At 37.9% G+C, this 25,888-nt stretch overlaps 1 protein-coding gene across 3 annotated transcripts in view; it reads right to left on the reverse strand.

Moving 5' to 3' along the window:
- Positions 1 to 25,888, reverse strand: part of arhgef12a (Rho guanine nucleotide exchange factor (GEF) 12a) — a 45,934-nt gene that overhangs the window by 13,498 nt on the left and 6,548 nt on the right. For 2 of the 3 annotated variants that reach the window (XM_079611396.1, XM_079611397.1), the window contains exons 3-24: positions 15,924 to 16,018; positions 13,786 to 13,842; positions 11,605 to 11,703; positions 10,660 to 10,709; positions 10,395 to 10,452; positions 10,142 to 10,314; positions 9,905 to 9,979; positions 9,350 to 9,460; positions 8,354 to 8,461; positions 8,116 to 8,244; positions 7,935 to 8,033; positions 7,744 to 7,854; positions 6,276 to 6,374; positions 5,755 to 5,797; positions 4,651 to 4,756; positions 4,407 to 4,532; positions 3,766 to 3,798; positions 3,065 to 3,182; positions 2,305 to 2,404; positions 1,281 to 1,496; positions 1,056 to 1,188; positions 85 to 120 (exon numbers count right to left, since the gene is read on the reverse strand). In XM_079611396.1, coding sequence (XP_079467522.1) covers positions 85 to 120; positions 1,056 to 1,188; positions 1,281 to 1,496; positions 2,305 to 2,404; positions 3,065 to 3,182; positions 3,766 to 3,798; positions 4,407 to 4,532; positions 4,651 to 4,756; positions 5,755 to 5,797; positions 6,276 to 6,374; positions 7,744 to 7,854; positions 7,935 to 8,033; positions 8,116 to 8,244; positions 8,354 to 8,461; positions 9,350 to 9,460; positions 9,905 to 9,979; positions 10,142 to 10,314; positions 10,395 to 10,452; positions 10,660 to 10,709; positions 11,605 to 11,703; positions 13,786 to 13,842; positions 15,924 to 16,018 — 2,175 coding nt within the window. The remainder of the gene's footprint in view (positions 1 to 84; positions 121 to 1,055; positions 1,189 to 1,280; positions 1,497 to 2,304; positions 2,405 to 3,064; positions 3,183 to 3,765; positions 3,799 to 4,406; positions 4,533 to 4,650; positions 4,757 to 5,754; positions 5,798 to 6,275; positions 6,375 to 7,743; positions 7,855 to 7,934; positions 8,034 to 8,115; positions 8,245 to 8,353; positions 8,462 to 9,349; positions 9,461 to 9,904; positions 9,980 to 10,141; positions 10,315 to 10,394; positions 10,453 to 10,659; positions 10,710 to 11,604; positions 11,704 to 13,785; positions 13,843 to 15,923; positions 16,019 to 25,888) is intronic. The other variant, XM_079611398.1, reaches the window with a different exon arrangement.

Here is a 25,888-nt window from a genome sequence, read left to right on the forward strand (position 1 = left end):
CGTGACTAGTAAGGAACCAAAGTTGCTTCTGGTTAGGATACATTGTATAGAGTGAAGTGGGTGATATCAAACAGTGACTAGTACCTTCTACTCAGTTTAGGTGTGCCCACATCATGGAATCTGGAAAACAGTATACACACACCACTTCAATGACACAAAGTGACAGCACTGATTTTAAAATCCTGGGCAATATGTCATGAATCAATGAAATACAGCATGTTAATAACCAATAAATGCCATTAATATCATTACCTATATCATTGTCAAATAAAACAAATAAAAAATAATAATACTAAATACTAACTAATACTAAAAATATTTTTTAAATGCTACAAGTGAATTTAAGCATCACAACATTATAATAGAAAGCACATTATAAAAAATGTATAATCATTCAAAGATTTGATAAATACTATCATTAACAGTTGTATTCATTTAAATATTAGTATTTAAAAGGGTCCAATGACACCCTTTTTCAAAGTTTTGATTTCGTTTTTTGGGGTCTACTAGAGTAGGTTTTCGAGAAGAATAAAAAAAGTTTTTTTATATTATTACAGCACCTCTCTTCCCAGTCTGTCAGTAACGCTCTGTTAAGTTCTGGTTTCTATGAAGCCCCTCCTTTCGAAAAGCACTAAGTGCTCAGATTGGACGGCTGTACCAGTGTTGTGATTTGTACATTTTTGGTCAATTTTAAAATAGCGGAAAAGAGCATGCACAACTAAATATCCAATATCAGCAGATACCAAAACAAAACAAGAATCATACTTTTTTCAGACAAAAAAAGATTAGAGAATGTAGTGATGCATGAAGCACCCGTTACTTATTGTTCACTTTTAAACCAAGCAGCTTTCTTTTGGTCAACGAGCAAAATCTAAGGAACTTTACTGCCCTTACACAAAACCCCCAATTGGGCCGATATCTGCTAAAATTACTGGACTTCGCCCATGAAATTTTGCTGAGAAATGGTGAATATGACTGCATGTAGAGGTACTATGTAAGAGATTATGTTAGAAATAAATATCAAACAAAGAATAAATAAGCTTTCAAGTATGCACCTGTCTCCATCTCTGTCTTCATCTAGCTGGTCCATGTTGTATGGCATGTAGTCACAGGGTGGGTAGATGCTGTCCAGCACATCTCCAGACTGCACCCCATCACTGAGCCGGGGAACCACCGCAGACGGGCTATCTGAGGACACAGAAGAGGCAGTCTCAGACAGCATGTCCAGGATATGAAAGAAACGATCGCTAAGATGAATGAGATGGAAATGCTGTACTCACTAAACTCTGGGTCCCTGCCAGAGGGATCTGTCGGTGAGCCGTAAGGGGCGCTGAAGGGAGGAGAGGTGATCAACCCCGGGCTCTGTAGGAGGTCTGAGCCCTCACTCGACTGACTGCCCCGCAGACGTCCACCCTCTATTAGGTCTGAGCCGCCCATCGCTGGCTGAGACATCTGCTTCTGAGGCCTTTGCTTGATGTTGTCCCCGGCCCTCCCCGCTGCTCAAACACACACCAAACCAGATTCAGCGTCAATATGAATCTTTCACCACCCAGAGGAAGGAAAGCAAAATGAGGGTAGGTCTTCTGCGTTTAGGAATGGCCAGGAATCGCAAGCTTTCGAGCCTAATATTAACTACACTACTGTTCAAAACCTTGTGGTCGATTAGATTATTTTATGTTTTTGAAAATCACTTATGCTCAACAAGGCTGCACTTATTTGATAATTTTTTTTATATATATATAATTATTGTAATATATATAGTCCTGTGATAGCAAACCTAAATTTTCATCAGCCATTCTCTAGTCTTCAGTGTCAGATGATCCTTCAGCAAATCATTTTAATACGCTGATATGGTGCTCAGCGAAATATTTTTTTATTATTATCAGTTAAAAACAGTTCTGCAGCTTAAGCTAAAGTTCAAAAGAACAGCATTTATTTGAAATAGATGTACCGGTAGATATAAGAAATGTCTATTAAATATGAAATGGTAGATATTAAAATTAAAGTTTTTCTACTTTTTTTGTGTAAGTTCATTAAAAATAAAACACTAAAAACTTTAATCATTTGCTTTAGTGAATTTAAGCATTATGACATTATAAAGTAGAATGTAAAATAAGGATATTCACAAAGAGTCACAACAAATATGATCCTAATATTTCTGTTCTCATTTTAGTTTAATTACATTTATCTGTGTATTTTTCCTCAAACCAGCCATTAGTTAATGGACAAAAAAAGTTCAAAGCCTTAAGAAAAAAAATAGTGTCTCAAATTGCTGTGGGTTGTAGAAATTTTCACTAGACTTACACGGTAATGAATCCATGCGAGTGGGCCACCGCGGGGGAACCCGGATGGGGAAGCGAGGCTTTTTCAATTTCTCCTCCCCTTCCTTTTCGGTTTTGCTTTTCTGTTCAGGAAGGATAAAACAACAAACCTCAGGGTAACGGCTTTGCCATGAAAAGACTGATAAGATAATTGTTCTGTTCCAAAACCTAGTAAACTGCCTAGAGGGGCAGCATTTCAAGGCACTATATGCATGCTCCGGACACGAAGGAAACTTAATTATACCGCCTCTTAAGACATCATATTTTAGTCGTTTTCTAAGGCAGCATTGCATACATCGTTTACGAAACAAGCTAAATTAAACAATACATCCAAGATGCGATTTTTTTATTTATCATAGATGGATTGTGTGGATCGTTTTCATGCATAAAAGTAAAATGTGATTCCACTGGCTTCAAATACAATCTTTCTATTTACATTATTTTATTTTACAGTACAATAGTAATATATCATTTTATTTTACAATAATTTTTTAGACCTAATATGTGTGTGCATGCTATCAATTTCTGTTTATTTCATCAACATGCCAACTCAAAACTATACTAATGTCAAACTATTGTACATAGAGCATTCCACATCAGTCAAATGAGTTTCTGCTAGGATGTTCCCTTAGAAGGTAATTGCATATGTAAATAGCAAGGCAGCTGACTAGGTTTTGGAACAAAGTTAATGTGTTTGAAATGAGAAAAAATGTGGGGCAGATGGAAACGGTATGAGCTGATACCCTCAGTTTAGAAGGAAGGAAATTAATTCGAACTCGTTTGGACTCCAGGTTTCGTTGCTCTTTCACCCGAACTCCCAGATGCTTCATGTACATGAAGATCACATACTGTATGGCGGTGCTGGAAGAGACACAACTCAGTTTTAGGGTTGAATTTAACTCTTTTCTCACTCCCTGTCCAAGCTTAGTAACTAGAGCACGGCGATGAGCATCAAAGTCTTTCAATTCCTAATTTAGATTCGAGTCTCTGAGGGTTGTGTTGTGCCTGTTGAGTGCTGTTGGCTCCATGTGGCCAACTCCTTCTGTTCCACATGACTCCTATCTTATTGTGCCTCCTGCCATATGTCACAAAACTCACATGCACACGCGTTCCCCATCTATCTTATCACATATGTCCTGTACATTCATAAATCATACAGGCTTTTGGTGAATCCATATGGCATCTCAAATATGTTTGCCTACATTATGGTAAATGAGGACTAGGAAATGCATGAAGATCAGAAATCTCATTAAGTCGCCCTGTTCTGCAGCATCTTGTATTTGTGTCAAGTGTCAATGCGCTGGCACCCCAGGCTGACAATTTACAAACAAATCCAACGCAACGTCTTTACGCACGATCAAATAACCCTCATCCTTAAAGTCTTTATTATGATCATTATGGATGAGGTTTGCCGGAGGAAAACATGACAAAAAAAGAAACTCACCATTTCTCCTCTTCTGTGGGTTGTGAAGTCAACCTGAAAGACACACGCGTGTAAGATGGAGGACAGCCATTGAGGAAGCAATCTTGAGTATGTGGAGTAGGGCTGGATAATATTCTACATATATTTTGACATTAACGCATTTGCTCTGAAATATATAAATAAAACGGCTAAAGCAGTGGTTCCCAAACTTGGGGGCCTGGAGTTATAAAAAGGGGGTGTGGCAAGGCTATAGGAAAAGGTACAGTCAGCATTTTGTTATCCAAAAGAAACCTCTTTGGGTTGATACAAAACCCCACTGCAAAATTATCCTGCTTATTATGCGGCTTCTTTTCACATAAGTAAATAATTGAACAAAATATGAATTTTACACATATAATATTTGCTATTTTAACATATGATTATGAATAAACGTTATTGATGATTCATATTTAAACTTTTTGCAACTGAAGATTAAATCGAACGCATTATTAATAGCTGTCCTATCGATACTATGACAGATCAAAAACTAGTCTAATGCCCAAATAAAAAGTATACTTAAATTTCATCAGAAAAATCACTGAAAATATATCATTACTATTCAATATATCACCCAGCCCTAATGTGGAGTGATTAACAGAATGTGTGAGATGTGAGATTCTCACAGAATGTCATCTATCTTGGAGAGGATGTTTTCAGCACATGATCGCTCCCTCTCTAGAGCAAGCTGTTCAGAGTCCAGACGAGACAGCTCTACATCAGCCAGGGTCAAACCCATACTGCGCTTCTGCCTGTAAGAGTGGATGCAGTTGGTTTGTAGGTGCTACTGTCAATGTGTTCCTGTCAATCTGAATGAGAACAATGTGGCATCACAGGTTAGCTATGATGATGAATGTCTAGATTCCTGACCTGAAGTCCTCCAAGTTTCTGTGAACATCAGGAAGGAGCTTTTCCTGCATTGTCTGTATATACTGCCTGTGTAATTCCTCAGGAATCAGCTCTGGTCTCCGCCGGTCTGACAACGTATACAGAAAAATAAAGAGTAATCATACACATTTACTGTTTTTAAGTTGATTTTCTTTGTTTATTGAGATGTAACAAATTATGCCAGTATATTACAATATTTTTAAAGTTGATTTAAGATCTCTAGACCCTAACCATCACAGAATTCTTTTCACATTTTTAAATTTTAATCAAAGCATTATATAGCAAGTTAATTGAGTTATAGTTCACGTGAAGACCCTTAGCTTGTCAAATAATCTAGGCAATGTCAGGCGTTACGGTCTTTTAAGGACAAATCAGACCTAAGCTACTAAGATTACTAAACTATCTAAATTACTTTTTTTTGTTTACATTCTAAAAATGTAACAAGTTCTCTTTTAGGGTTAATCTAAAGCAATTATAATTAAGTTTTAAATGTAAACAAACGATTTGAAGTCTAAATCGTTTGTTTAAATATAAAACTTAATTATTATTGCTTTAGACTAACCCTAAAAGAGAACTTGTTACATTTTTAGAATGTAAAAAAAACAACAACTGTATTTGCGTTATTTATTAATCGATTTTCCTATTGAGGACATCCTCGCATGTCCCTATCAATAACTAGTTTGTCCCCAACCTACAGCTAGGTACATACATAAATACATTTCTCACAAATACACATTAAAACACACCCATTTATGATCAGTAATCAACAGGAAAGAGCTCATTTGAGCCATTCAGAGGGTAGACGTCACTAAACATGTTGTCTCTTCAAGCAATGTCAACATGACACATGGTCAGAGTGACCAAGTGCTTCAGATGCTAAATCCATAATTACATGGAGAGTCAACATGAATGTTAAACAGGATTTGTGCCTTCTAAACAATTGCAGGTTTCCCACAGAGAGCTGAGAAATGATTATGTGGTTGGAAGTTGAATGAACACAGAAACACGACTGTTGAAACAACACTGCGAGCGTGAGAATAAGTTTTGTGCTTCTATTAAGACGCTTCTAAAATTAACTGTGCTTACCGAGCTCTGTGGAGATGGATTCAGGCACAGCGACCTTCAAATTCTGTTGAACGAAAATAATAAATTAAAAAGGGGTTTCTGACAAAAGAAGTTGTTTTTTTTGCCTGCAAAACAACTACAAACACTAAAATAACAAGGTAACAAAACAGCTGAGCTCTGAAAATAAAATAAAAAAAGCACAATTTTCCAAATGAACTACCCGTCCATCTGGCAGAAAGAGAACAAAGTTTGCTGCAGGGAAGACTCGCACCCACTCACAAACTCGCACTGAGTTTGAGAACAACAACATGCGATGACCGCAGAGAAAGGTAAAAGGTTGTCTGAGAGAGCGTTCGCTTCCTGACCCTGAGGGTGCTGGGAAAGGAGTAACCTTCCACACACCTCTCGGGACAAAAGGCACGGTTGATCTGGGTGGATCCAGGCTTTTGCCTCAACATGCCCGGAGACCAAATGACACCAAGACAGCGCAGACAATGACGGGTTAGAGCGAGAAGGGATGAGGTGTGAAAAGCTCCACTTACTGCCCCCCGGTCTATGAAGAACGTTAAGAAGTCCATGAAGATTCGCCGCATTTCTTTGGAGTTGGTCTGTTTGTAGAGGTCAGCGTACAGGTAGCAGAGCTGCGGAGGGAAGTGGGATTCAGTGAGCGAGAACTAGCGAGACAGATTTGTGAATTTGTTTGTGACTGATTCAAATTGAAAACATTACTGATAGTTGGTCACCAATATACACTACTACACTATACTATTTAGCAATAATGCATTGAATTGCTCAAAAGTGACAGAAATCTTTTGTGACATTTTAAATGGCTTTGCTATTTTAAATAAATGTGGTTCTTTTGAACTTCATTCAACAAAGAATTCTGAAAATAAAACCATCACCGTTTCAACATTGATGATATTTTTGTTGTAGTCTGAATAGGAAAAACTAGTGCTTTCAATCGATTAAAAAAAATTAACTTATTAATCCCACATTTATTCTGTCATTAATTGCGATTAATCGCAATATTAATATTTAATATTTAATATTTTTATATTGTAACAGTTTCACAGTTACTCCCCAAATGAAACCACTTCAAGACAGTATATTTTTAATACTTGTTGTGATGGCATCTTCTAATGAATGAAGGCCAGTTTCACTGATACTAAGGTACTAATGTATCTATTAATCATTATTATTTTTTAAAATTAATGATAGACATTCAACATTACAGTATACTTGAAAGCTATCAATTTCAACATTTATTAGGCTTTAAAAAAACAACTTCTAATTTAAGTTAACTTAAAACAATCTTCACATAAACCCATTATAATAAATCCCATATTTAGGAAATTGAATAAACACTTTACAGTCTTAACTGCATAAATTATAAATTAAATCTAGATTAATCCTAATTAAAGCTAATGTTAGCCAAAGGATGACAGAAAATAACGGATGCTGCGTTAATTGCGTTAAATATTTTTAACACGTTAAACTGAAAATATTAATTGCATGCGTTAACGCGCTAATTTTGACAGCACCTAAGATTAAATTCAGATTTTTGTAAGTTAATTTTTGAGTGGTTTATTTCGTTATTCATAATGCAGCTTGTTAAATCAAAGGTTGTGACATGACTTCAATAGAACATTGCATATGTCATGCTTGCCAGTTTTTTTCACTTTTTTCTGTGATGAATGAGAAGATTTGGATCCTCCATTCATGAAAAGCATAATCCATGGCAAAACATTTATTTGCTCAATTCTCACGTGTGGTGAACCTCATCGATGCGGATGTGCTAGTAAAACAAACTTGTAGCTTGAAAAGTTGGTTTAAAAACATTTAAGAAAAAAAATCTGGGTTGAATTACTTCTTCAAACTAACTCTATGGGATTTTTTCAATTTTTATTGTCCGTCAGGTAATACCATAAATCTGTTTGCTTAGAAAAGCATGACCGATAGCAATAGTCTTGCCTGCTTTAGCAACCACTTCTAATTACTGCTGGAACTCACCAGAGGCGCAGGGTCAAACTGGGAGATCACATGGTGCAGGAAGGCGGCAAGATGAGCAGGGCGAGTCTTGAGCAGCTCGATACTCTGGAAGCAGCTGCACTGGCCGTTCACCTGGAACACATCAGATCAGTTTAGAGAGTGAGGTGACCAAGATCGGGGTTTCTACACTGAGGGAAAAGAACTGAGAATACCTGCTCCTGCTCGGTGTCAAAGTCATCATCTTCAGCAGCAATGATCTCCGAAGCCAGGCGGGAAGGTGGGCTCCCTATGGAGGATTGGAAACGAGAATCCTACGGCAGGAAGCAGAGAGGTGTGACAATCGTGCTGATCTGAAATCAGAATGTAAGGTCTGTCAAAAGGAATGGTTCTCACTAGGTCAGAACTGTCCTCGACCTCAGGGGACGGGCAGGAGTTGAGGCTGTCTCTGGGGGTGCTCTTCGGACTGGAACAGTTGGAGGCCCTTCGGCTCTCTGGAGAGGCCAGATAGAACGGGTGCTGGACCTGCACATCACACCATATACACGATTAATTACACCACAGGGAAAGAAGGGACAAGGGCCAGAGAGAACACTCATGATAAGTTCAACTGAGATACCCATTGTAGACTTACAGATGGTACTGAACCTCGGACTGAGAAACCCTCTGGACTGAAATCTCCCTTATATTGATCCTCATCCAACCAACAGCCATCTTCACTGTTCCTGAGACACATACCCTCCTAAAGCACAGATTTATAGTTCATTCATGTGGAAAAATTCAATGATATTCATGGTCTTCTAAAAAGTGGTCAAGCAATATATCTTTTATACCGACAGATTAACATTGGCTAATAACTTTTCCCATTTGGTAAATAACTATCCCCATCTAGCCTTTTGAATCTATATTCTGGTGCATTATTATGTTTTTGTGGTCTACTAGAATACTAGAAGACTTTCATGCTAGAATGTAAAAAATATATACAGTATATATTTATTTTTTATATTATTACAGCAACTCTCTTCCCGGTCTGTCAGTAACGCTCTGCTCCTGTCTATATGAAGTCCCTCCTTCCGAAAAGTGAAACATACTCTGATTGGTTGGCCGGACAAGTGTGTTCTGATTGGTCAACCACTTCAAGTGTGTTTTGGAAATGTCACACCTCTAACCATAACTGCTAATTTTCAGTAACCAGGTCTCGCCCCTTTTTTGCGTATGTCCTGGACAGGAATTATTAAAATGAGGGATATTGTGACGTGTACGTTCCTGGAAGAAAACTCTAGACAACAATTGAGGTGTCTCAGGGAGTTCAGATAGAGTGCTTACTGATATGGAAAATACTGGAACTCCCTTTGGAGTGGACTTTGTGCTTTGTAACATTGCAGTCCTTTTTCACACTCAAACAGAAACGTCACACATTAAAGAAAGTTGAAAATGTAAAAAAGCATAATAGGATCCCATTAAATATTTTTTTTACAAAAACTTTAGTAAGTTCAAATTTAAATTTCACACACACACATATACCATATATATATTTATTCATATTCATATTGGTCAACCACAACTTCAAATAGTGTGTTAGTGATGCTTTAAATGTGAAAATCATTGAAACTGTTCAGAAATGTCATACATGTGTAGCCCTGTTGAGCTGGCCCTGCTGATGTGGAATGTGCTTCTTGGCTTCCTGGATGTCCCGTAGTGGTTTGGCTGTTGAAGTTCTGCTGTAGTCCTCCATTAGTCCCTAAAGAATGAGAAATTTTCATATACTATATAATCAGACCTCTTACACCCCAGGTAAAAGGCAAAAGACAAGTACAATCTAACAACCGCTATGACATGTTGCTCTGCTCCACACTCAACGCTTATATTTAGTGTATAAGGTCTACTTCTATGTCGCTCTCCAAAAAAATCAGAATGACAGATCTTTGTTTACAAGCACTACGAAGAAAAACTGCACTGTGTCGAAACAGTGGGAGGGGCTTAGGTCCGCCCTCTCACTTATCAGCTATACTGGAACCTAAATTACCTCCCAACAGGAAAGGCCTCATTCTTATCAACTTAAGTCATACTGCAACAATATAGCAGTGTAACAACACTTTACTGACAGGCACACTTTGTGAAATTGAAAGTAGCCTATGCATCTACTTTAAACCAGTAATTTTGAGTTTGATATTTAGGTTCTGACCTGCATATCCTGTTGCTCCTTGGACACCATCCTCTTGTTGTCCATTCTTTGGTTGTATGAAGTACTGTTCTCTTCCTATGTAGGGTTGGGTTGAGAAACGTCAAGGAGGAGCAAATGATAAATAAAGATGACGTCATTTAATTGAAGGAGGGATATGAGGAAGTAAACTGACAAATAAACAATACCAGATTTGAAAACATTTCATTGTTGGACCACAAGAAGGAATGGGGTGCTTACCCATGGTACAAGGGGAGAGGAGGTGCGTTCCGCTGCATTGTAAGAGTTGGGAGATGTAACAAAAGGGTCCCCGAAAAACCCCGGTGACCCAAGACCCAAGTTTACCTCAGAGAGGGGGATCTGGGGCGACCCGGGAGGTCGGCCTAATAATGTGAGGGCCACATAAGAACCGGCTGTGAAGAACAAATTAATTTGGGTCAGCGGTGGAAATATAAGGTGTCCATCTTTAACTAAGCACATGGTTGATCCTCACATTTGATTAAATTCACCACTTCCACATGGTTTGATTGTGTCACCAAGGTCCCGTTCACCTAAAGCAGAGGAGAAAAACATTCAAAATGCATTAAACTCCAACTATAAAAACATATACATGCGAGTTCTCCTCCTACACTGACACAAACATGAGGTCATTTTGTGACCAGCAGGTGGCAGAACAGACAGATGCAGAAATGCAGTGGTGAAGAGAGAGAAGGGGTGGGCAGCTCCATATAGTAACCTTGTCTCTGTAAGTGTCTCACCTTAATGATCCTGTCCCCCGTCTGAACACCTGCACGCATGGCAGCGCCATCTACCAAATGACAGAAGATGATTGTGAAGTTTTACGAATTTAAAGTATTATCTACTGTGGTTGGTGGTTGACAGAGTGCTGCTACCAGAGTGCTAAAGGGGTTGCTATGTGGTTTATGCGCTCCATTTACATGGCACACAAATTGGTTTTTAGTGTCATTTTGCAAATGATGAAACCTCCATTTTGTGCATTCATGCATTTACTTTCTCTTACAGACTTGTTCACTACAGTATGAACTAAACTAGCTTTTAGAAAACTGAGCAATTATGAGTGCATTAGGACACAGTCAAATAAAAAATTCAGTTGAAACTTAAAAACACCAACGAGTAACAAGCACAATTTTTTTTTTTTTCGCCACCAAGAAAACAGGCAATGCTTATAGACCTTATTCAGTGTAGGCAGCATATTGAAATGTATGTGGATAAAAACAGTGATGTGAGGGATAGACTTAAAATCTTTATAATGGCATGCATTCTGTAATTGTCACAATTAATTTTCACAACTTGAAAAAAAATTTGTTTAAGGGAGTTTGTCTACTGATATTTTTGTGGAAAAACGTTTATTCAGCTGACAAATTGCCATGTTGTTCAACAACAGTCACTACAGTAAGGATAGCACTACAGTGCCTCACAGCCTTTTAAAAATCCCATAGACCCTGACTAAGGTCTAGTATGGGATTGTTTATAGTTCCTTCTACTTTATTCAATGTGTATGCAACCTCATTTACGATGCTTTGCGTGTCCTCTAATTGGCCCTGGTCAGAGCACATCAGCTCCATTTCTGACCTACAGCCAAGTCATATCAGCCTGGGGAGGGGAGAGTCTCTGTGACAGATGCCCACAGGACCTGATGGGGGCGGAGAAAGAAAGATAGGCGTCTTAGACAGGCGTCTTACCCTGTTTGACGAGTTGTACGAAAACAGGGTTGTCCCCACTGACGGTCAGCCCAAAGCCGTTCTCATCTTTCTGAATGATCACACATCTCTGAACCAGCCCTGGGAGGGAGGGATAGAGAGAACAAGAGAGAAAGTTTTATAAGAAGGGAGCTACGAAACTGATTTTAAAGTATTGTCAATGCCTTTTTTAAGTATTCACCAGGAGAGGCCTATCAAAGCAGATTACAGTAACAGTGACTCCAATACTTGATCGAAATGACAGTGCAAGTAAGTGCAGACCGTCATAAAGTACTTGTCAACAGCAAAAAAATAAAAAAATCAGAGAGCAGAGTTGGGTGCATTAATTTCACAGTCCAATTAAAATCTAGCCCGTTTCCCAGGATAATGGAAAGATACAGGAAATGATAGCGGTCGGGAAGTGTGGGTTATCACGTCCATCTAATGCTGCTAGCATGAGAGATGGGGCTCCTTTCAAAATGGATAGCTCATCCAATCAGATTTGAATACAAAAACCACAGTACTCAAATCACAGAAAGGAATATGAACTCCAATGTAAATTGATCAAATAGTCACAGAGAAAAAACGACATCTATGTCTTCAAGTTGCCTTCTGTGAAATACCTTAAATTATATAAAAAATAAAAGGATAAATATGAAAAACATCAGTGTCTGCAGTAGGCTGTCGAATACTACAGGAAAAAAATGTAGTCCTCCATTTATGAATACAGTTCGGTAATGCACTTGATGTCTATGGGACGACTGAGGGGTTCAAAGCAGAAATATAAAGCTTCTGTGAAGCATTTCACAAATGATTCAATAAAAATAAATAAAAAATCTAGATGAACTTCCAATGTTGGCCGAGTTTCCATATCTTCCTCGTATCCTTGCATGTGTCATGTGAAAGTTGCCGGAAATACAAGGTCATGACTTGAAATTTAACTTTGAAAAGAGTGATAAGTGATCCTTTTACATGCTAACTAATGTAATGTAGCAAGTGCATTACTGTAAACATGTTTTCTACAAGTCAAAGTTATTTTGGCTTGGTAAGTTTGTCTTTTGGGACGCATCTGTCAGATTTAACCCCAAAAATTCATTGGAGTGGTCAATAAATAAAACAAATGAATGAATGATATATCAAATCAATTAATTATATATATTGAAAATTTTTGGAGTTTGGAAAAAAAGTGCTGAATTGTCCTCTAAATACAGCTTTTTTTCTGATTCCATTATAACACATATAGTTTCTCTTTTATGAGAATTAAATTAAACAAAACTACATTCTGCCCAAAAGATGTAAATAATGGCTTCAATGTCAAATTAACTGTTCACTTAATTTACATAATTATATATTGTTATAAAGACTACCATTCAAGAGTTTGGTGTCAGTACAATTTTTGTTAAAGAAATTAATACTTTTATTCATCAAGGATGCATTTAATTGATCAAAAGGGACATTTATAATGTTCCAAAAGATTATACTTCTATTTCAAATTAATGCTGTTCTGAACTTTCTATCATAAAAAAAGCATTTTCAACATTGATAATAAAAAATTATGTATTTCTTGAGCAGCAAATCAGCTTATTAGAATGATTTCTTAAGGATCATAAGACACTAAAGACTGGAGTAATTATGCTGAAAATTCAGCTTTGCCACCATAGTAATAAATTACATTTTAAAATAAAAAAGGTTATAGTCACAATATTATAGATTTACTGCATATTTGAACAAATAACTTTTTAACTTATGAATAATTTTTGATAATTCAAACAGTATTGCAAAGAAGAGCACCATTTTAAGTAAGATTTTTATTTGTTGTAAGTAAAAGTCAATCAGGAAGTAACCAATAACAAAGAAAACTTCCTAATTGCATCATTGAAACAAAGATTTTCTGAGAAGCTGCTTTGAAACAATATGTATTATGAAAAAAAGTGCTATACAAGTAACCTTGAATGGAATTAAATCAGGTCTTTAAACTGAGCATTCAGACTATCTGAGCCTTTAAGAATAATGCTATCTATCTGATATTGTCCAATAACACACACACAGGCCAAAATCGACTCAGTGGAAAAGCTGAACTTGAATAAATGCAGATAACACTTGAACTTCACAGTGCAGGAGAGGAGAATCCCCCTATCAGGAGGAAAGAGAGTCAGAAACACAGCAACAGTGTGATCATCTTACCACAAGACTCAGGTCTCCTGTCAGCCACTACAAATCCACTCTTCTGCACCAGCACGTCTGAGCAACACAACATCATGATACAACATGGGACACACACACACGCACATCACAAAGGACACAGAGAGAGGACTCAAATGAAAAAAAAAAATGAAAAAGCAATGGCACAAATACACAAAGTGTGGCTGTTTTGGAGTGGGTCATTGTCTATTGATAAGCAGTACTTAATTCCCAAAAATCTTACATATTAACAAAGTGTCTCCCCCTGAAATGATTAATAAGGTGTTCAGCTATCAAGGTCCCCGGGTGTTAACCCAGAAATCAATGATCGGCACAAATGCAAATATAACCAACAGAGTTTGGGGTGAAAAGCGCTTTAATGAGAGATAACATTCTCAAAAGTGGTTACGCAATGACGCATATATTAACATATATACATCATAGTTATTCCCAATAACACAAGAGAGCAAATTGTGGATCTGATTAGCCAGACCTACTTAAATTTCTCACAAAAATGTAATCAGTGATATTCTTTGACACTGGATATATAAGATTTCTAACAATGGTTTCCCTCTTTAAGTAAGGCTTTACAACTTTGGGCTGAAATGTATCACACAAAAGAGCCACACTTCTCAGACATTCCTAAAGGAATGTTGGAAAGATATTAGGGTTGGGCGATATATCATAATCCCCCAGTTTCACAGACAAGGCTTATATAGTGCCAGACTAAAATGCATTTTTGAGCTGTCTTAAAGCAACTTGCGCTGACATTAATTAAAATATGTCACTGCCGTTGTTTTGTCTCAAGATGCACACCAGTAATGTTTTTGTTTCTAAGGCGTGTTAATAAAAGCTACTTAAATACCCTAATTGAACTAAGGCCTAACCCTGGCTTAATTTAAGCCCTGTCTGTGAAACTGGGCCAATATGATCTCAAATTTTGCATTTTGCTGGAAATTTTACATTAAGGAACATGCGAAAAGTACAATGATGTATTCCAATTTTTATTTACTAAATAAATATTTTTGTTTGGCCTCTAAATTTGACATTAGTGAGCATAAGAATGTTAGGACAGGGACATTTAAACAGCATCTCTAATTTGAATTTAAGTAGGCAGTAAAATGTTTTAATATAAATATATGTATGTAAATATTACCGTTTATTATTAATTTGTGTTATTAAATGTTATAGATTACTTTTTTGCATTAAACACTTTGATCGTACTTGACAACTATGGCCGTTTGGTCGAAATTATGGTTCCTCTGACTGGAAGTACCAATTTTCAGAAGAAACAGACAATATCAGATATTGTCAAAAAGAATGAAAAAATATTTCATATTTTTAGCTATATCGCCCAGCCCTAGAGGACACCGTGGTTAAGGTGGTTTAGACATGCTTCAGATGAGGCGAGTCCAACGCCAGAAGAACATCCAAAATAAACATGCATCACCTCCTCCATTCACCACTATTCCCTCTAACTCATATGTGAAAGTGAGACATTTATGCCAGGACAAAAAGCAATCAATAAAACTACACACGTGAAAACTGCTTCAGAATAGCTCAGAAATCTTTGAAAAGAGCCCTGAGGAAATTCTGGCATTATCTCATTCAGACACACAAGCGACTTTCAATCGAACAGGAAAACATCTCTCATTCCAAACAGTGTGAATCGTATTTTAATCGATACGATTATCACAGTGTTCTTCACCATAAACCTCACATTAACGGCCATGCACAGACTGCTTTTCCTTCTCTACTCTCACCAGCAGCTGAGAGGAAAAACAGAGGCAAAACTTGAAAGAAAAACACACTGACAATATCTTTCAACTGCCAAAACTGAGGCCAGGAACATGTGCATCGTTTATGGTCAGCAAGTATGAATCATGCCGCTGTTTAAAGCCGTTCCACTGCAGTTAGTGGACAGGCACAGCCTTCCATCTGTGCTGTGGAGGAAACTGTTTCCATTTTAGAGTCTAAAGAGAGACCGTGTGAGAGGAGCAGTGTGCTTCGGTCCACACCACACACACACACACGAGCAGTCAGGACACTCTTAGTACAGCTAAACACTATTCTGTACGAGTAGAAAAAGAAAGTGTGAGTGTGAAAGACAAGTAAGAACGAAAGTGCCCGTCGTCACTTACCTGTAGGGTCAAACTCGTGTGTAGGGGTACCGGGCAGCTTATCGCTTTTGGGCCTTTTGTCGGGAGGGTGGTCTCTATTGAGAATGCTACTGGTTCTGCAAACACAAACAGGAGAAATCAATGTACAAGGTCAATAAAACACATTAAAGGGGTGGTTGAATATGATTTCACTTTTCTAACTTTAGTTAGTGCGTAATGTTGCTGTTTGAGCATAAACAACATCTGCAAAGTTACAATGCTCAAAGTTAAAAACAAAGGGATATATCATCTTTTAAAGAAATAGCTTTTTAAGGACTACAACAAACGGCTGGTAGGACTACACGACAGTCCTCCTGGGTTAGTGACATCACTAACCCAAAAATTTACATAAACCCCGCCCCCAGAACCCGATTTATAGATTATCAAGACATAGTGGTGTGTAGGTAAATTATGGTAAATTATGTGTAGGTAAATCATGTTATGTGTTATGTATTTTGTGTTGCATCTGTTATCTCGAATGCCCAAGATGAATTTCTCCGTCAGGAGACAATAAAGGCTAATCTAATCTAATATGCTAATCAATGACTAGAAGATAATTACAGCTACATAAATTCACCAACTAACCATTCAAAAATGTTGTCTACATGTTGTCACTTATTCTTGAGTCTCTCCATCTTTCTGACTTCGGTTTGAACATAAAAGGCTAAAAGTTTTAGAAATTTCCAGTGCATGTCTGTGTGAGGTAAAAGAACACAAGCTGTTGAAGCTCCGCCCCCTGTGCCGGGAGCAGTAGCTCATTTGCATTTAAGGGGACAGACACAAAAACGGTGCATTTTTGCTCACCCTCAAAAATTGATAACTATATAAAAATATCTGTGGGGTATTTTTAGCTAAAACTTCATATTCATTTTAGCTAGGGACATCACTCTTGTGAAAAGGGCATTATACTACCCTTTAACACCTGCAACAAAAATATAACAATACACCATTTGTAAAATAAGTGCATGCATGTCTCATATGTCACCATAAAATCGTACTATGTATTTATCAGCATTATATTGGCCACCCTGCTCTCTAGATATCAGCAACAACATGAAAGAACTCATATCGTCAGCCATTAATTCAGACCAGCTTTAAATGCATTGACTGATGGCACTGTATTTCGCAGTGTTGAGTAGTTTCATCTTGCTGTGTGCTTTTTGCTTTGTTAACTTCCTGCTAGGACAACAGATGTGGCCCACTGCGCTTATGTAGCCCTATTCATTAAACACATCAATTAAGAGGCTCTGCATGAGTCCTGCTGGTTCTTTATCAGAAGACCAAGTGGAAAAGCCTGCGTGCAGCAGTATGAATCCATGTCTAAAAGTAGCCTCGGCAGTAAGGTGAGGTGGGGCGAGTGTGTTTAACAGTGCTCTGTCTGCTTCCCGCTCACAGGCTGTGTGAGAAACCTTTGTTCTGTAGGCCAGCCAGTGATGGGACACAGTGCTGAAGAAGCCCTTTGTAGGCCTGTCTTACTGCGTCTAACTGAGAGCCACTGTACTAACAGCCCGCTGCCATTTCCTTCACCTGGGTTCACACGCTTGACCTGTGGACCCAGCAGACCACCAAACTGACTGAAAATAATGTGCTCAATGAGAAACATCCACACAAAACTGATGGAGGGTCAGCTGAACATCACATTTGTCCGTCAGCCTGACAGCTCATCGATTTTGAACTCATTATACGGGTCAGCCAAACGGCCGATTAACTACAGGACGGTATCAGAGAGAGTTGAATCTAAACCTTTTAAGTGAAGTGTAAGACATTTGCAATGTTGCTCTGAACACTGGGAATAATAGTATGAATGCTTAACTAACTTTTCTAAGATTGCTTCAGAGGTCAGCTAACTGTGAAATTAACACCGCAGCGAAGTAATGGAAAGGACTCGCTGAGATTAGCCCACCCTTTATGAGGACGGTAGATTACACAAGGCAATTTGTCACCGCTGGTAAACTAGATAAGTCTAATGAGAGAACAGCTGTCAATCACTGACTTTTCAATTTAAACTCAATTAATAAAATTAACATTGAATGCCGCCACCGGACAACATAAGCAATCCTGTTCCCACTCCCCATAGGGGTCACAATTTCCACATTTACTCCAACTGTTTTATGATCTATCCAGTGCAGTGATTTTTTTTTTTAAGTTAATATTACAAAATGTTTCTTTGCATTTATTTTGTATTTATTGTCAGTACTGGCTTACAGTTCACATGGGTAGGGTACCGTGTTGATGACCGTGTTCATCCGCCACATCTAAAAAACATTTTTGACCCCGGGATACAGGACCTTTAGAACAACATGAATGTGTATTAGTGACAATTTTCATTTCCAGGTGAATTATCCCTATGAAAACGGTCAAAACAATTGTATAGTGCTTAAGTCTTTGAGCAGGGGCAGTGGTGTAGCACACTGTTCTTGCTTGTATCAGAGCTCTCTGTAGCAACACAGGATCCTTTTGAGAGCAGTTTGAGGGAACTGAATGGGCCATTTATGAAAATGCCTGTAAAACGTTCCATGGTCTGCTCAGCTAAAAACCTCCCGCCAAAGAGGAGGAATGGAAAAGTATATCCAAACAACCAAAGCAGCCAATAATCGTACCTTTTACATGTTATTCTCTCCATGATGTATCATGCATGCTGATGGTACACATAAGAATACTGCCATTTGTGTATTTGTGCTTACGACCACATCTGTTATAGTAATGCATATGCGTAAAAGTTTTAACACTGGAATTTTTCAGTTTGTCTCCAACTGGTCTAGCCTCTGTAGAGTCAGGCTTAGTTGTAATGTAGGAGTCACAGCAGTGATGCAAGGGAGGCCATCTTCACTCCTGGAGAAGGAGGTGGTGGCAATGGAGCCGAGTTGAAAGGGTAAAGGAAGTGCAAGAATGGCAGGGGAAGAGGGATGGAGGGGGTGGGGTCTCTGCTCAAATGAGGTTTTGTGTAATAATGGAAAAACGATCCACATGAAACCAGAAAGGCCTAGATGAGGGACACCCCAATTACTCAACTCTGAAAGGCGTGTTTGTCAGAAACCACTTAAAGGAATAATGGGCTATGTCGTCCCTTCTTTTCCGCACTTTTATCTCACAGATTTCTTGAGTGCAAGCATTATGTGTATGCATGTGGTGGTGTCATGCTCAGGTCGTGGTGGGCAGGCTGGCAGGAAGATAGGGGATGAAGAGAGCTCGAGGATGATATTATTGCTGGATAGATAGAGCGCTGGAGGAAAATGAGAGAGAGACAGAGAGAGAGAGAGGGGGGGAGGGAGAGAGAGAGAGAAGTGACTGTGCAGAAGAAAAAGCACATGCTGTCTTTATCCAGTGCGGTCTGGAGGACCTCTGTGCTCCAACTCATGACATCACCCCATGAATACGGCTGCACTCCTCCAAATGGTCATGTATGCGTTTCAGAAAATTGTCTGTGTGCGTCAGACCAGTGACCTGACACAAGGGGCAGACAGAGGCTGATGGAAGAGAGCTGGAAGATGATAGTCGACGTCACTTCAGTGATTTGGGAAAAGCACGTAAAAGTCCTGGCAGAAAGCGATTCATAAGGATGTAGTGTAACGACTAATTTATTTAATATTTTTTTCCGAAGTGTTGACACCTTAGTGTTAAACTAATAATTGTTGCAAATTGGGTACTGAGTGTCTTTACACTACATCCTTATGCATTGCTTTCTGCCAGGAAATCACATGGATACACATAGTAAATGTACACTATAGCCTTTCACTTCTCCTTAAAATGCCAAATGGGGAACTTGCCTTAACTATAAGGCACGAAACGATGAGGTCTCATTTGCAGATCTGTCAAATTTTGGCAGCTGGAGTCAGTGGAAATAAGTGAAGTGGAAGCAAACAGAAAAATAAACATTGCAGATGTCTCTTCACAGAATAACAATAAAGTCATTTAACAAATAAAGGCTACATCTATGGCCATAATGAACCAAAGTGAACAACCACATCCAGGAAGCATCTAAGCAAATAAGAGGACAAATGCTTTGCGAATGGAAAGAAGAGGTAAAGTCTTTATTGCCCTAAGCGCACCAACTGGCTCTAACAGGAGCCCACATTTGCTCCAAACATCAGCTGTTAAAACCCATTAAACAGCGATGACTGAATAATGACATGATCAAACAAGAGCAGAGTGAGTATGTGTGTGCTTGTGAGCATTCACACACACAGATGCAGTCAGGGTAATAATGGGAAGTGAGAGCAAAAGTGAAAAGAAATGAAATGAATAGGTAAGTGAATGTGGAAGTGTCATTTGGGGTAATGTCAGATGACATGGGTCGAGTTGGGCCTCTGAAATGACCGGCCCCTCCCCCAGGTGACATCACAATGAGGAACGGGGGAGCTGAGCGGCAGCGGCCTGGGGAGATTTTCCTTTTCTGCTCCAATAAACTCAATCACCCGTCCTGACAGGGCTGGAGGATGTGCATTTCTTCACGCTAGATTGTCCGTTTAAATTCTTTGATATTGCAGGAGGAGGTGGGAAAGCAGAGAGTGAGCCAAGTTCACAACGCACTCAGTTGCCACCAAGGTCAAGAGGACAAGCTGACGCCGAAAGCCAGTCAGAACTCATAACGATCCATACCTCCCAAAACAAAAGATAACAATCGACACAGGTCCTACTCTGTCAAAAACTAAAGATTGACAGCCTGCTAATTAGAAGAAGCTGCTAAAGAGGCTTCATGCTCTGCTACTTCGAGAGTTTCGGCCAGCCAAGTTGGCAGCGTTTATGCCAAGCACCCCAAACAAGACACTGCAGACACCATTAATCAGCATTAATTATCCCAAGCCTCTGACTACATAGCCTATCCATTCAGATTTATTATATATTAGAAATTCTTGATTCTAGCAGCAAACCCTTTGTTGGCTAGAGTATGTTAGTGGGGCAACAGTGATTTGATGTGTTATGCTCATGAAGAAGCAGTACTAAAGTGAAAACAGACTTTCCCAGGATTAAATAAATAATAACTAAAGTAAATAAAATAAATATATTTTTTTTAATTCATTCATTTGGAAAATGGTCTTTGCTCCAGGCAGGGTTATGAAAACTTTAGCACTAAATAGATACATAAAAATAGTTTAGAACGGTCCTTGCTACAGGCAACATGTATCACTCAATATAATAAAATAAGATAAAATAAATAAGATAAAATAAAATATTTTCCAGTGAGGTACATTTTTCAAAATATCATCTTTTGTATTCCACAAAAGATAAAAAATGATTCTGTATTGGAACAAAATGAGGGCGAGTAAATGACAGAATTAAAAATTTTGGCTGGACAATCCCTTTAATTTATATTTAGCCTGTATTTTCCTTTAATACTCCTGAATGTCTGAAAAGAAAATTCATATTTTAGTGCATCAGAGCCATGTTAATCCTGCAGCCAACTGTCATGCCATCTCACAGCAGTGAAGCACGCAGCACACAGGATTAATCTCGGCCCAGTGTGCCCGCCTTTCCACGCTGCCCCAGAAACTACATAAGATTTAAGCATCCACACAGCGTGAGGGAGAAAAGGACAGGCGAATAAATCATATCCAATCGCTTTCTGCAGAGAGGCAGTCGTCTCTCTCTCCCCACACTTTTCAGTCACAGCTTAATGCACCGGAGAAAATACAGCACAGCAGTCTGGTCTCCCCTTGGCACAGAAGGCCAGAGATTGCATAAGCCAAGACTGCAAAGGGAAAAGGAATATATCAGACTTAACAATATGGCATAGGGAATAGAGATTATTAGATGTTCATTTCGAAAATGGTTATGTTGCTTCAATTTCATGCATGTGAGCAGCCACAAATCTCTTCTTGCATCATACCATTGTACAGACTTGAACTTTTACTACGTTTTGGTATCGACAAGCGCTCATAAGCATTAACATGAACATCACGACACTGCAACCCCCCGGTCAATGTCCCTCCCCTTCTCAGCAGCCCGGGGGCTTTTGGCTGCAGCTCCACATTTCCCATTCACTGTCGTATAGGAGAATCTATGTTCAAACAAACCCTGTGAAAGAGCTCTCCAAACTCGGCTGCAGTTTGCTATACTGCTCGGAAAAACTCATTTGACTAACTCTGTATTGACATCTGTTAAGATAACAAAAACACTAATATAGGGTCAGTCTCCCTTTCCTGGAACATCTAAAGGATGTTGTACTGTATCTGATTGGCTGGCCATTTCACTTCATTCAGGAGTTAGGGTATATACCGGTAGTTTAATTACAAGTTTATATTTTTTTTATCAAGGTTTATATCAAAAGGAAACAAAGATTGTTTACCAGTAATTAGAATTGATTTGGCAAAGTTTATATAGTTAATATCATTGAATCTTTAAAGATATTCAATATTTTGAAGCCATAGCCAAGGTAGCATATTTGCTTGTGGAATAAATACTGTTTCAAGTATCTGTATGCCAACAATGGAAGACCATGTGAAGACAATTTTTGCACATTGGACTATTATTGTGGTAGCATTCATGTCAGTGGCACATTATGAAACATTACAAAGAAAACAAACCTTTGGTGGTTTGATGTATTATACATTTAACTATAACCTAGTATATAACCATAAATATAAAATATAAACATAAATGAAGATAAAAAGTCATTATGAAGAATTGAAATTGTAGTTTGCACATTTGTTTTTACTGTTAAACTAATCACAATTGATCCCATGATTAATCTAACCATATTTAACGAATATGTCAAGTTACCATGTTAACTGACAGTCCCAAAAAATACTTTGGAGAATAGAGGATCTATTTTTTTTACTCAGACCCCAAAACCCTTGGTTTTAAGGGGACAGTTCTTGGTCAAAATAAGTTGCATATAGAAATAATGTGCCCCTGACTTTCCAAAGTACTACGTCTACTGCATAAAGTTAGCAGAAGCTGCCACAATAGCAGCACTCATCTTTTTTTTTTTCTTTTTTTTTCATGTGTCCACTCAATAATTATGTGCAAACACTCTAAATATCTGCCCAAAGTGACAAAATATTTGCTTTCTTTTATGACATTTGAACCTTGTGGGTTGCAAAGTATTTGCAGCACATGATATCACTATCAAAGTAGTTATGCTAATTTGTAAGCTAACAGCTCATTCGAAACAAGACCCATCATCAGGCCATTCCTCTCATCATTCAGCTGGGATATGATCTTTAACTGAAGACAACAACAACCAGATGTGGTTTTGAGCTTAAAAAAAAAAAAAAAAAAAACCTTACTTAAATTTCAAGGGTGTTGACTGTAATTGGGTGTTGAAAACAAATAAAAAAAACACCATACCTGAACCTTAGGGATAACTTGCCCATACTTATTAATAATTACTTTAATGGCCATGTGAAACATTTCTTGCCAGTTGACGCAATATACGTTACTCTCAAAGGTATTTTATAACAAAATGTGCATTCATGGCTATCTTCATGCCGTGAGACTGTGATTACTGAGTTACTTCTATTCATAGACTTTCAGTTGATTTCACAGTGCGGTCTGGGCTTCACGACTGTCAACTGAGATTTTCTGCCAGAGAAACCAGAATATCTACCCCGCAGAGACTAGCCTTCCTCTCAACTATGATTTTCTGCATTTTTTTATGAGTTTCCATTGGGCAAAACTAGTATACTTGTCCAAATCCGACTTCAAGTACTCAAACATCTTTGTCAATCTGCAAACTTCAGGATTTCCATGCAATCCATCAAGACTAAAAGAAACCAATTCCCTCATTTCAGCTCAGAAGGGTGTAAGACAAGGCAGCACAGCCAAAATCACAATGAGCACTTTGACAAGACAGATGACTCACCTGCAGCTAAGCTTACGTGCTCATATTTACGTCTGACAACGGAGTAACTAGGTGTGTTTCTGAGACTTTCAGCTGCTTCACCCAAGGTAAAGGTGAGTATAGGTGTGGCCCCGTGTTGTAGTGAAAGGCCCATTTGTCTTGAGCTGGAGGGGGCAGGGGAGAACAGAGGGGAAGGGGGAAGAACGGGGGTGTCAGACATTGTTGTGTCTCAGCAGGGGCTGGTGATCTTTACTGAGATAGATCTGGTGCAGAAAGAGCACCGGAGAGGAGGAGGAGTTGCTGTTGTGTGCATGCCAAAGTGGCAGCAGGGTGTGAGGCCGGCCCACTCCACTCTTCATTTACACTCCAGTGAGAGCGTCTGTCAGCCACTCAGGCCACAAGAATGAGCACGCAACAATATTGTGCTCAAAAACATCAGCAAACTGCTTCATAAAACCTGACTGTGAATCAATGTATTGCAGAAAGCAGAAAGAACTGGGCGTGTGTCAGGAGAACACAACCCTTGTGTTGACACTATGATCTAAACCTAGAGTGGGCCAACCGGTTCTGCGCTTAGAAATAATGGACTGAAAAACTGAGATTTAAGGGAGCCCTGTAAATGTCTTACATATATATATATATATATATATATATATATATATATATATATATATTAGGGCTGTTAAACAATTAATCACATCCAAAATAAAACTTTGAGCTTACATAATAAATGTGTGTGTACGGTGTATAATTATTTTATATATTTAAATACACACACATGCTTGTATATATTTAAGAAATATTTGCATGTATATACTGTATATAGATTTATATATAATTTATATTATATATAAATTATAAATATTTTATTTATAAAAACACATTTTTCTTAAATATATTCATGAATGAATGTGTGTGTATTTATATATACAAAATATTTATACACAGTACACACTTATTATGTAAACAAACTTTTATTTTGGATCCGAATAATCGTAAATATATATATATATAATAAATATATATATATATACACACACTGTGCATACACACACATACGATCTTATAACAAACAATCACGATCTGAATAGTGATCTTTCCAATTTTCAGATGTACTATCGAGAATATCCAGACTTAAACAAGCTTATGGGCTTATCTGCATAATTTACAACACAATAATGCATTAAACAATCAGTTGTAAAATAGTAATTAAACCCTGAGTTAAACTTTAAAACAATGCACAGTGCACACTGACATATTTTTGTGTATATTTGACTGCCTGAAACCGCATGTATACTTTGGTCGTCCTCGTTCAGTTTCGTTTCGCAGCGTGTCCACAGAAAGCATGTGAGCATCAGTCTCTTTCGCCGTTAAATGCACTTTTATTAACTCTTTTTAAAATGAAGCATGTCCCGCAGTAGACTGCATTTTTCGACAACCATTCATGATGATGTTACATGATTTGACTGATTTGGACGTTAAGTTTAGGCTTTTAAGGAGGGGCGAAAGCACAATAAAAAGCCTAATATATATATATATATATATATATATATAATAGCCTATATATATATATATATATATATATATATATATATATATTACACACTTCATATTTTCAGGTTATTTAGGCATCTACATAAATGTAAATAAGGTACATACATTGACTAAAGTAATCAAATGTAAAACAACATTGCATATAATCTTCACTGTATAAATTAAATAAAGATGAATCATTATTAAAATGACAAAAGATATCAGTCAAGAGCAGTGAGTGATTTCCTTATCTTTTGTTGTTTGATTAACATTAATAACACAGATTTCTGGAATATTAGACTGCTGTCACTAAGACATAATCCCTGAATCCTGTATACTAATACACAAGCATTGTCTTTCTCAACTGTTTACGGTCACTTAAGATATAACCAACTATATTTGCTACTACGTTGCTAGGATATTTATATACGTTGCCATTTATAACTTGTTTTTGAAGCGTTGATCATTAGATAATCACAGACATATCTGTTGAGCGTGCAAAGATCACAGAAGTGATCAAGTTTATCAGAATCCGCTGAACAGCGCTTGTTTTTCGTGCTGTTCAGTACACTGCAGTTTCTGGATTTACAACTGTATTTAAATGCATGGTTGAATCCAAAACTGCAATGAT

The sequence above is a fragment of the Phoxinus phoxinus genome (genome assembly GCF_949152265.1).
Source record: "Phoxinus phoxinus genome assembly, chromosome: 4".
Classification (NCBI taxonomy): domain Eukaryota; kingdom Metazoa; phylum Chordata; class Actinopteri; order Cypriniformes; family Leuciscidae; genus Phoxinus; species Phoxinus phoxinus.